Genomic DNA, 12,366 nt, shown 5'->3' on the forward strand with positions numbered 1-12,366 from the left:
TTTACTGTGGAAGCAGGCAGGTGATATAAGCAGGCACGCTCATGCACACACACTTCAGTCCTCTCAGTGTTTGTGTCTCTTCATCACTCATTCCTCAGTCTGTGTATTTTCACAGTCTGCTCTGTTTAAATGTTTACACGTGGAACATTTTCACTCTTTTGTACGTTTTAAAACTTTTCGGCTGTTTTTTTTTTTTTTATTCCACTGGTCTTTTTGTGCTGTTCGTCTCGAGACAGTCATGCCAATAAAGCAGGTTTATATGAGCCTGCCGTCTTCTCCATTGGTCTGGTTTAAATCTGACTAACATCAGCACATGGATAGTTGACTCTCTCTGAGAACATTCAGAATCTGGAGGGGAAAAAAGTCTTTCCTCAAGCACTGAATGACTCCTTGTTTAACTCATTGGAGCTTCTTATTGTTAACAAAGATACATCTTTACGTTAGCTAAAGTTAGATAACGATCATGATCAACCATTTTAACTATCTTTCTAAATAAAATAAGTTTCAAAAAAAATTTCAAAAATTCAACATAGCTGCAACATAGAAGTATTCGGGTGTTTATGTCTCAGAGAACACACCATGAGTCTGGATCACTTATAATATAAACTTAGAAAACGTCTAAAAAATATAAAGTTGTACAGCGGGTTCAGAAAGGAGAACCCCGTCACTTTCCTCACACTTTATTGTGTTTTTTTGGCAATTCCTCTACAAACACTAATCCATTTTTTTCATACAGCAGTTATTTTGGGTCCACCGATGTTTACAGGTCTGGTACATCTCCCTGTGTGCATCACTCTGCTTGTCTGTGTTTACTACCTAAACATTCAATCCCACAGTTTCACCTCAGAAATACTCAATAATCAATCAAACCTTTAACGGACAACTCCAAACACTACATCTAGCATAATGCTCATCAACTGGTCAATCCATCCTTATGGTGAAACATGGTGTTGGCAGCATCAGGCTACAGTTGTACTTCTCAGTGTCAGGGGGCGGAGAGAGTAGCGAGAGAATGATCAATGGTGTCAAATGCTCAGGGGTCCTTGAATAAAACTCAGATTTCAGTTTTCAATTGTGAATGAAATTTTTCACTTTTCCATTTTGAATTCTGGATTAATGTACCTAGATTAATGCCCCCCCCCCCAAAAAAAAAGTGGAGGGGTCTGAATTTTCCGATTTATCCAGTGCTGTGAATCCTTAAGCAGCTTATAACACTTAGATAGCTACGCTTTAATATTTGTCTCTTTTTTAGAACAGACTTTAAATGACCTTAAAAGCTACATTTGCATTGAGGCATTTATAAAGAGACATTTATGAAGCTGCATTACGTTACAGCATTGCGTTACAAAATACATAGGCACCACCGCAGCACCAAAAATGTTCAGTGTTAAACCTTTTAATCTAAAACTCTGTACACGCACACACACACACACACACACACACGACACAAACACGCAACAACGCAAACTCAGCACCACAGTGAAACTTTAAGCTCACCTACAGCCTGCGTCATGCTGATACACACCACAGCCATGATAAAGACTCGAGTGTATACGCGTGCACACACACACACACACACACACACATATGGTTTTGTTCCGGGAAGCTTATTCACACACTGGACTGATAGAAACAGGTGAAGGGAACTGAGATGTTCGATCGCAGATCTCTCTCTCTCTCTCTCGGTGTGTGTGTGTGTGTGTGTGTGTGTGAAAAAATGGAAACCAAATCAATAGTGTAAATATGACACGTGCATGTGCCACCAGATCTGTGACCACACACACACACACGTCCTCGCAACTGAATATTCCGATGTTTAGTTTAAATTCTGATTAAACTCTATAAATCTTTACATGGAAGGACCAAAAAGAAAATAAATCTAAATCTAAATAAGAAAATCTAAAAGAAAAATGAACACTGCGCCTCTGTCATTATTACACGGCACATGAGCAAAGGACGTGAAGTGTACCAGAAACGATCAATTAAAACAGAAATGAATGAACGAGTGCGCGAGCTCGCGTCGCACCGAGCCGTTTGTGAAGTTCACTCACCTGCGCGAGAAGATTCCAGCACGCGCGCGCTCCACAGGTGAGAAATCAGTCCGTCAGTCGCGCGCTCCTCCTTTATCCCGGCGATGATGCGCGCGCGACACCGGCTAAGGGGGAGCGCGCGGGGGGGGGGGGGTGTTCTTAGCTTAAACCATTCCCTATTTTTTTTTTATTGTTTCTGGACCGGATGTCGCCATTGTGCTTTTATTCTTTAAAACACTATATTACTATATTTGTACACGACAAAAAATGTCTGGGATTTGTTTCTTTAGTACAGAATATAACATATTCCAACAAAAATTCAAAATTTATTTCTAAAGACTGTATGCTTTGTGATGTGTGTGTGTGTGTGTGTGTTGTGAGAACAAGCTTTGTGGATGCAGATAAACACACCGCATCACTTCCTGCCTCTGACTCTGAAATTGTGCTTGTGATCTTAGAGCCATGAGATCAGTGTATCTCTCTAAAAAAAAAAACAATCCTAAGATGATTATTATTATTACATACATTAGTAAAGTTGCGAACAAAGCTATTGGAAATATTAGACAGAAAGTTCAGAGTATTAACATAAAGTCAGACAGTTAAATAACTAATTATTTAGACAACACTATAATCACACCAGCTGAGCAAAGAGAACCTTTTGCTTCCATCTAAATCTCTTATAAACACATTTCCCTAAAGAGAAAAACCTAGAAAAATTCAATCCTCAATTAAAAATATTAAAGGGAGATTTTCCAGAGGTCTCATGTGGGCCTTATAATACGTCACTCATGGTTTTTGGGTAAGTGTCTATTAACGACAACTTTATTCCATTCGTCCTTGCAAAAAAGCTTCAGATCTATCGAATGTGAGTGGATCTACTGCACACAGCCCATTTCACATCATTCCTCTTCATGTTTTTGACATTATTTAGATCAAGGCTCGTTCCAAAATGTTGTTTTTTTATTTTCTATTGCCTTTTCACTTTAGTAATGTTGGTTGCTATTTCACATCAAATGTGTAAAATAGTCTACATTTCATTATTTTGGTTTTCTTTTCTTTTTTCTTTTTTTTTGCAATGTGTAAATATTCTGTAAGAGCTCTTCATTAGCACCGTGGTTACTTATCAAGTCTCTTTACCTTTTAAATGTGAAGATTCTCAGGACTGACTGATACAATAAAACTGTCCTGAAACTTCACTTTCATTCAGCTTTCAATATCTCTCGACTCACTGGAGAAGCAGACAGGCTGTAGTTACCCTAATCATTCAGAGAGAGAGAGAGAGAGAGAGAGAGAGAGAGAAGCTACAGCAGTGACCTTATGACCTTTGACTCTAGTCTTCATGTTTTTGTCTCCTCTGCCTGGGAAGAATAGAGTCTATATTTAACCATTTTTATTAGTTTATGTGGAGAATCACAAACATCTGCTGTGTGTGTGTGTGTGTTACTGAAGAATGCATATGGAACACACACGAACACATTTATGCTTCATTACATGAGTGACTGAATTTACACACTAATTCAGTTCATTGGACTTCACAGTAGAACATGGCGCACGATATCACTGCGGGCGTTGTTCTGTTTAAAGATTCATTGTGTAGAATTGATCTACTGTTCAACTGCGATAAATCAGCATTTAATTCACAAGTTAAGATTATTAAGAAAACTTGGAGATTTAGGTTCGCAAGATTTAATGAAATAAAATGTTCTAATTTCTAGTTCCAAGGTTTATTTCATTCAATATATTTATATATGATATTACATAAGGAAGAAACTTTGAGAGGATCATCTGGGTGACACCAGAGAGTGTATAAATCATTACTAGACCTCTCTTTTTTATAAATGTGTTAAAAAGATCTTCATTATAAGCATCAAGGATATTTTTGATCTCATTTTTGATACAGCTGAGCAGTTGCCTAGCTCCGGGATCCAGCAGTGGCAGCCAGATGGACCTGGGATTCAAACTCACAACATTCCAGTCAGTCGTCCAACACCTTAACCAGTAAACTACCATAAATGTATTACATCCTGGTGAAGTTATCCACTGCATAATGAATGAAGAAATGAATGAATGAATCAGTTAAAATGTAAGGGTATAGAAATGTATTTACACACTGTCCATGATCTCAGTCTTTGTAGTTAGCTGAGGTCTTTGTAAGCATTTAAATAGGTAATATACAGCTTAGGATCTTCCTTGCATCAGGTGTGGATTGTTGGGTGTTAGACAAGGTTCCATAGCGTGAGGTTCCACAGTGAAGTGTGTTACTCTCTCTCTCTCTCTCTCTCTCTCTCTCTCTCTCTCTCTGTGTGTGTGTGTGTGTGTGTGTGTGTGTGTGTATATGTGTGTACGTGTGTGTTAATTAATCTCCAGAGTTTCCCTGAGATATTTTCTCACAGAGAGGCAGTAATAAACTCCAGCTGGGTGAAAGAACCCCCTCTGTCATGTCACCCATCTTTTTCTCTGTCTGTCTATCCTCTCCCCTGCACCTCCCCTCCTCTGCACCCCCCTCCCCCCTAATCAGTGTGCTGTATTGACCAAAGATTCTAACAAATATATATATATAGTTACAAATAAAACGCAAATAAAACGTGTTACAACTCAATCAAATGAGGTTTGGTTTTTTTTGCACTGTGCTGATGATGATCATTTGGAGACACCTGGAGGTCAGCAGGGATCAGTGCAGAAACTTACAAAATAATTTCATTCAATTTATTCTGCAGAACAGTTAATAATTCATACACTGTAAATAATACAACTGAATTTAATGTTTTGCTTATATTCAGAAGTCAGTATCAGGGGTTTGGGTTGATGTTCATTAGAATGCAAGATTTACAAATCGTGTTTAATATTAGGAGGGTTTGTATATAGGAGGAAAATATCGCATATCATTAGCTTCTAAGAGAAAAACTTTGAGAACCTGTTCTTGCCTAGGACTATAAGATGACCTGCTCTGTCCTTTGCTTGGCTCTTGGTATACACCTAGCCAGTGTATGAAGCCTATAAAGCTATATTTACTTTCACATGCCTTAAGATAGAGTCTCCTATAACCAGAGCCCTTTCAGGTTTCTCAGCAGGTGAGCCTTAGCGTTAGCTTTGTCATCACCCATTCACTTTGCCGAAGGCATCCAGACTTTCCCCTATAGGAACTCCACTGTTCTCACTCTCACTAACCCTGGCTAGCATCTAGACTTCTAATGCTACAATCTCCTCTGTCAGAGAACTCACTAATATACACATAACAACCACTACTAATGATGGAGGAAGAATTACCAAACATCATGCAGCTTACACACTGGACATGCTGATGGTTTGCTGTCAGTGTTTATAAAGTACCTTAGATGAAGACTTGCTTCCACTGGTTGTTTTCAGACCAAAACAAAAGAATTCTTTAAAAAAAATAATAATAAAAATGCAACAGAAAGGAAAGTGAAAAATAAATCAAAAATAGCACAGAAATTATTGATAAAAAAGAAGAAAAGTGTATTGTTTGCATGGCAACAGACGAAGAAACCCCCAGCAAATTATTCAAAACCAAGAACTAAATCTCCGTGGACCTGCGTCACTGAGGTGTAATAATCACAAGTTAGGGATTGTCATTCAACTGCACCATTTTACCGGATCACTCTCACCTGTCTCCTTCTACTGAATCAGCACCAACAGTTATGCAACAGAGCTGCTTTCATACACACACTAATCCACTGCTGCGCTTCCTGTAGATCTTGAGTGACAGATGTCTCGTCCAATCAGCAGTAAGGATTCCATTCGTAAACCTTTTCCGGTTTGTCTGAATTGTTGTTGTCTTTTCTGATTATTTCGTTTTGTACTTCTCGGCCACCGTAGTTTCACCATCAAGCTTTTGTTGTCTCTGGCCTTAACGGTTTTGTTCGATTTGTTTGTACATGTTTGTACTCTAGCACCTCCTGACAGGGATCATAAAGAAATTCTCTCAAGGTTCTTTTTTGTTGTTGTTTACGTGTTTTTACTTTTAGTTCCATTGAAACACTCTCTGACTTTTGCGATCCACAATTTTTCACATGTTCAGAAACAGAGCTGAAGTATAAACTTTATTCTCTCTCTCTCTCTCTCTCTCTCTCTCGCTATATATATATATATATATATATATATATATATATATATACACTATATTGTCAAAAGTATTCGCTCACCTGCCTTGACTCGCATATGAACTTAAGTGACATCCCATTCCTAATCCACAGGGTTCAATATGACGTCGGTCCACCCTTTGCAGCTATAACAGCTTCAACTCTTCTGGGAAGGCTGTCCACAAGGTTTAGGAGTGTGTTTATGGGAATTTTTGACCATTCTTCCAGAAGCACATTTGTGAGGTCACACACTGATGTTGGACGAGAAGGTCTGGCTCTCAGTCTCCGCTCTAATTCATCCCAAAGGTGTTCTGTCGGGTTGAGGTCAGGACTCTGTGTAGGCCAGTCAAGTTCAACCACACCAGACTCTGTCATCCATGTCTTTATGGACCTTGCTTTGGTCACTGGTGCACAGTCATGTTGGAAGAGGAAGGGGCCAGCTCCAAACTGTTCCCACAAAGTTGGGAGCATGGAATTGTCCAAAATGTCTTGGTATGCTGAAGCATTCAGAGTTCCTTTCACTGGAACTAAGGGGCCAAGCCCAGCTCCTGAAAAACAACCCCACACCATAATCCCCCCTCCACCAAACTTTACACTTGGCACAATGCAGTCAGACAAGTACCGTTCTCCTGGCAACCGCCAAACCCAGACTCGTCCATCAGATTGCCAGATGGAGAAGCGCGATTCGTCACTCCAGAGAATGCGTCTCCACTGCTCTAGAGTTCAGTGGCGGCGTGCTTTACACCACTGCATCCGACGCTTTGCATTGCACTTGGTGATGTATGGCTTGGATGCAGCTGCTCGGCCATGGAAACCCATTCCATGAAGCTCACTGCGCACTGTTCTTGAGCTAATCTGAAGGCCACATGAAGTTTGGAGGTCTGTAACGATTGACTCTGCAGAAAGTTGGCGACCTCTTCGCACTATGTGCCTCAGCATCCGCTGACCCCGCTCCATCAGTTTACGTGGCCTACCACTTTGTGGCTGAGTTGCTGTCGTTCCCAAACACTTCCACGTTCTTATAATACAGCTGACAGTTATTATTAGAATAATATAATTATAATTAGAATATTTAGGAGCGAAGAAATTTCACGACTGGATTTGTTGTACAGGTGGCATCCTATCACAGTTCCACGCTGGAATTCACTGAGCTCCTGAGAGCGACCCATTCTTTCACAAATGTTTGTAAAAACAGTCTGCATGCCTAGGTGCTTGATTTTATACACCTGTGGCCATGGAAGTGATTGGAACACCTGATTCTGATTATTTGGATGGGTGAGCGAATACTTTTGGCAATATAGTGTATATATATATATATAAATGTGTGTGTATTCACTCTATGAATAGCTTAACGCTAATCACCTGTGACACTGTGGAGATGGCAAACCAAATTTCTAAAATTTCTAAAAATCATTTTTTTTTTTTTACAAAAATGAACCTTACAATAAAAATGCTGCAATAAGTCTTTGTTAACATTCACTTGGTCCTGTACAGTAGCTTAAGTACGAGATTTATAAACAGTATACACAGTGTTTCTAACATACTTACACATGCTATATAAAAATAAAGTTAATATACATTTCATTCAGAATTCAGTGCTCCGAAAGAGAAGTCTTCTTTCCGCCCCATGCAGTTTTGTTTAACGCCGCATGTGTGCTCTGTCTGCAATTTAAATAAACAAAATAAAATAAATGTCAGACATTCAGAAAAAACATTCAGAATTCTTAGCCATGATTTAATATGGAAGTAATGAATTAATATTCCTTACGATTCTGGACCTGAAATACACACATTTTATTTTATTTAGCAAAAAAAAAAAAACAAACCTGAAAATATTAACTACTAAATATTCGTGTTTATTCATATTTATTTTGATTAGAAAGTCATATAAGAGAAAAAAAAAGACTTTATGCCATTATGATTGAGATTTTTAATAAAAAATGAAAGTGTGTTCTGACCCCAGTGGTTCTCCGGAGCCACGTTCTCATAGACAGGATACTGTGGGTTCTCCTGCTTACTACGTAACATTCTCGCACGAAGAACATCACGTACACACTGGTGCAGGTACATGTACTGACTCTGTACACACACACAGTAAAATAAGACACTTATATTAAGATTTACACTTTATTAAGATACTGACTCTGTTCACACACACACACAGTAAAATAAGACACTTATATTAAGATTTACACTTTATTAAGATACTGACTCTGTTCACACACACACACACACACACACAGTAAAATAAGACACTTATATTAAGATTTACACTTTATTAAGATACTGACTCTGTTCACACACACACACAGTAAAATAAGACACTTATATTAAGATTTACACTTTATTAAGATACTGACTCTGTTCACACACACACACACACACACACAGTAAAATAAGACACTTATATTAAGATTTACACTTTATTAAGATACTGACTCTGTTCACACACACACACACACACACACACACACAGTAAAATAAGACACTTATATTAAGATTTACACTTTATTAAGATACTGACTCTGTTCACACACACACACACACACAGTAAAATAAGACACTTATATTAAGATTTATACTTTATTAAGGTACTGACTCTGTTCACACACACACACACACACACACAGTAAAATAAGACACTTATATTAAGATTTATACTTTATTAAGGTACTGACTCTGTTCACACACACACACACACACACACACACACACACAGTAAAATAAGACACTTATATTAAGATTTATACTTTATTAAGGTACTGACTCTGTTCACACACACACACACACACAGTAAAATAAGACACTTATATTAAGATTTATACTTTATTAAGGTACTGACTCTGTGCACACACACACACACACACACACAGAAAAATAAGGTATCTTTTTTTTTCCACACTAATAGCTTGTGTGATATTGATTTTTTTTGCTTCTGGAGAATTAAGTGTTTATCAAAAATGTTTTAATATCAGTGGCATTTAATATCAGAGAGTTTAAAATGCCTGTGCAAAATCTTTCCAGACTCATATCTCTTAATTTTTTTAAGGAGAAAAAAAATGAAGGCTGCACTTTGGCATTTTCTTGAAGTACACTCCAATCTTAAATTGGGTAGTCCTATGCAAACTGCCACTAGGCAAGTCTGGTAATACAATATCATCAGAATAATGCGCAGAGACAACAGTTATTTCTGAGAAGCTTTGTGAGTGATGCGTTATTAAAGAGTGAATGAGGTCAGAGGTCGTGACCCACCTCAGTCTGCACCATGTGTGATCGATGCAGTCTCAGGTCAAACACAGCACCATAAACGTCCACTGTGTCTTTAGTGTTTAGCTGCTGCAGAACCCGGTCCAGGACAATAAAGGTTCCGGTACGGCCTACTCCAGCACTGCACACACACACACACACACACACACACACACACACATAAAACAAACAAAAACAAAAAAATCCTAAGCATTATTTTTAGAAACAGAGCTTAAGGTGGAAGAGGAATAAAAATCATAACCACAACTGGAATTAGAAACAAAAAAACAGAACCTTATCCAGAATCTCAAATAGTGGAAAATGAAGAAGAATGAGAACCTAGAACTAGAACATGCAAAGAATACAAGTAGAACAAGAACAAATACAGTGTTTATGGAAGGACCCACTGCGTCACTGCGTGTGTGTGTGTGTACCTGCAGTGGATGACAGAAGGTCCAGAACCCGGGGTTCTGTTGATGTAATCTCTCACAGTGCGAACAAACTGCACTAGAGACTGAGTACATTCAGGAACTCCATGATCAGGCCACACAGTATAGTGGAACTGTCGGACAGTTCTAGAGTAATTCAGCTGATCCTCCTGTACAAACACACACACACACACACACCACACACACACAAAAGAACACACAAAACTGATGAAAAACACGTCAAAGGAAATGTTGGTCAAGGTTTTATGGCAGATGTTTGTCCTCAGACTTGTAATCTTCTTAAAATTGATGGTTGAATAGATGGTGAAAAACACAGGTAGATACTGATTCAGTTTACCAAGAAATCACAGAGAAACCACATGCAGCCAGAAGTAAGCGTTCTTGATTACAGAGTAACGGTGGATGGTCTTGTTTCATCATGCTCAGCAGTAAAAGACCTCGGTGTGATTATTGACTCTGGTCTCTCATTTGAAGCTCATGTAAATAATATCACTAGGGTAGCCTTCTTTCATCTCAGAAATATTGCTAAAATAAGAAATATGATGTCGCTACATGATGCAGAAAAACTAGTTCATGCTTTTGTTACCTCTAGGTTGGATTACTGTAATGCCTTACTGTCTGGATGTTCCAGGAGGAGCATAAACAAGCTCCAGGTAGTCCAGAACGCAGCATCTTAGAGTCCTAACTAGAACCGGAAGATATGAACACATGACTTCTATCTTATCCACACTGCACTGGCTCCCAGTCAAATTTCACATTGATTAAAAAATACTTTTTCTGACCTATAAAGCAATGAATGGTCTCATGCCACAGTTCCTGAGAGATCTTTTGTTTTTTTATGTTCCACATCTCCTACTTCGATCAAAAGGTGCAGGCTATTTGTTGGTAGTAAAGGCTACAGCATGGGGCAGAGCTTTTTTCTTACAAAGCCCCACAGCTATGGAACGGCCTTCGGGACTCAGACACAGTCTTAGTGTTTAAATCCAGGATTTATTTAGTCAAGCTTTCAGTGTATAGTTTTTCTTAAGTAAAGGAGCAGATTTGGAGGGTTCATGGACGTTTTTTTAAAAAACATTTTTGGTGAACTGTAATGTTTGGAGGTTGTCACACACCCAGCCTCTCTTGAGAGATTTTCTCCATTCTCCAGGTCAAAATGAGCATCACTTACACTGCAGATCTTAAACTCTCGGATGGTCCACTCAGGTAGAACTGACTCGGACTGCATCCGCACAATCAGATCTCCATAATACAGTGGGTCCTGATCAAATGGCCAGTAGTGGTCGCATTTCACCTGTACACACACACACACACACACACACACAAATTTCAGGATATTGTGGTTGTGGTACTTAGGTATTGATTGGCAGTAAACTGGTGCATGGGGAGTTAAAACAATGGGGATCATAATAATGTAATAATCAGGGGATATTAATACCGAGGATTACAGAGAACACTATAGAAAGGTGGCATTAATATAACGCACAACATAATATAATCCCCTCTGAAGGTATTGGAACGGCATGGGCAGGACTTTTACTAATGTTCTATACTGAAGACAAGTCTGTAACAAGAGCATTTGGAATGAGTACTTATATAATGACAATGTTTATAATGAGAAGAGTTATGAGGAGAATGTCTATAAGAAGATTTATTTATACTATATATGTTGTTGTTGTTGTTCTTTTGGCTGCTCCCTGTTTGGGGTCAAAACAGTGGATCATTTAGTCCGCATGTTTCGATTTGGCACAGGTTTTACACCAGATGCCCCTCCTGATGCAACCCTTCCATTTAATCCTTGGGACCAGTCGTGTTACACTACATTGCCAAAAGTATTCGCTCACCCATCCAAATAATCAGAATCAGGTGTTCCAATCACTTCCATGGCCACAGGTGTATAAAATCAAGCACCTAGGCATGCAGGCTGTTTTTACAAACATTTGTGAAAGAATGGGTCGCTCTCAGGAGCTCAGTGAATTCCAGCGTGGAACTGTGATAGGATGCCACCTATCCAGTCGTGAAATTTCCTCGCTCCTAAATATTCCACAGTCAACTGTCAGCTGTATTATAAGAACGTGGAAGTGTTTGGGAACGACAGCAACTCAGCCACGAAGTGGTAGGCCACGTAAACTGACGGAGCGGGGTCAGCGGATGCTGAGGCGCATAGTGCGAAGAGGTCGCCAACTTTCTGCAGAGTCAATCGCTACAGACCTCCAAACTTCATGTGGCCTTCAGATTAGCTCAAGAACAGTGCGCAGAGAGCTTCATGGAATGGGTTTCCATGGACGAGCAGCTGCATCCAAGCCATACATCACCAAGTGCAATGCAAAGCGTCGGATGCGGTGGTGTAAAGCACGCCGCCACTGGACTCTAGAGCAGTGGAGACGCGTTCTCTGGAGTGACGAATCGCGCTTCTCCATCTGGCAATCTGATGGACGAGTCTGGGTTTGGCGGTTGCCAGGAGAATGGTACTTGTCTGACTGCATTGTGCCAAGTGTAAAGTTTGGTGGAGGGGGGATTATGGTGTGGGGTTGTTTTTCAGGA

General features: G+C 39.4%; 2 protein-coding genes across 3 annotated transcripts in view; both read right to left on the minus strand.

The window, feature by feature from the left end:
- LOC131358241 (anoctamin-1) overlaps positions 1-2,171 on the minus strand; it is a 40,173-nt gene extending 38,002 nt beyond the window's left edge. For both annotated transcript variants that reach the window (XM_058397850.1, XM_058397848.1), the window contains exon 1: positions 2,052-2,171. The gene's annotated coding sequence lies outside the window, so the exon portion shown is untranslated. The remainder of the gene's footprint in view (positions 1-2,051) is intronic.
- Positions 2,172-4,722: 2,551 nt separating this feature from the next.
- LOC131357604 (receptor-type tyrosine-protein phosphatase beta-like) overlaps positions 4,723-12,366 on the minus strand; it is a 35,960-nt gene continuing 28,316 nt past the window's right edge. Inside the window, exons 29-33 of the mRNA XM_058396694.1 lie at positions 10,994-11,116; positions 9,811-9,974; positions 9,383-9,518; positions 8,089-8,209; positions 4,723-7,792 (exon numbers count right to left, since the gene is read on the minus strand). Of these exons, the coding sequence (XP_058252677.1) occupies positions 7,770-7,792; positions 8,089-8,209; positions 9,383-9,518; positions 9,811-9,974; positions 10,994-11,116 (567 nt within the window). The 3' untranslated portion in view covers positions 4,723-7,769. The remainder of the gene's footprint in view (positions 7,793-8,088; positions 8,210-9,382; positions 9,519-9,810; positions 9,975-10,993; positions 11,117-12,366) is intronic.

The sequence above is a fragment of the Hemibagrus wyckioides genome, linkage group LG08, assembly GCF_019097595.1.
Source record: "Hemibagrus wyckioides isolate EC202008001 linkage group LG08, SWU_Hwy_1.0, whole genome shotgun sequence".
NCBI lineage: Eukaryota > Metazoa > Chordata > Actinopteri > Siluriformes > Bagridae > Hemibagrus > Hemibagrus wyckioides.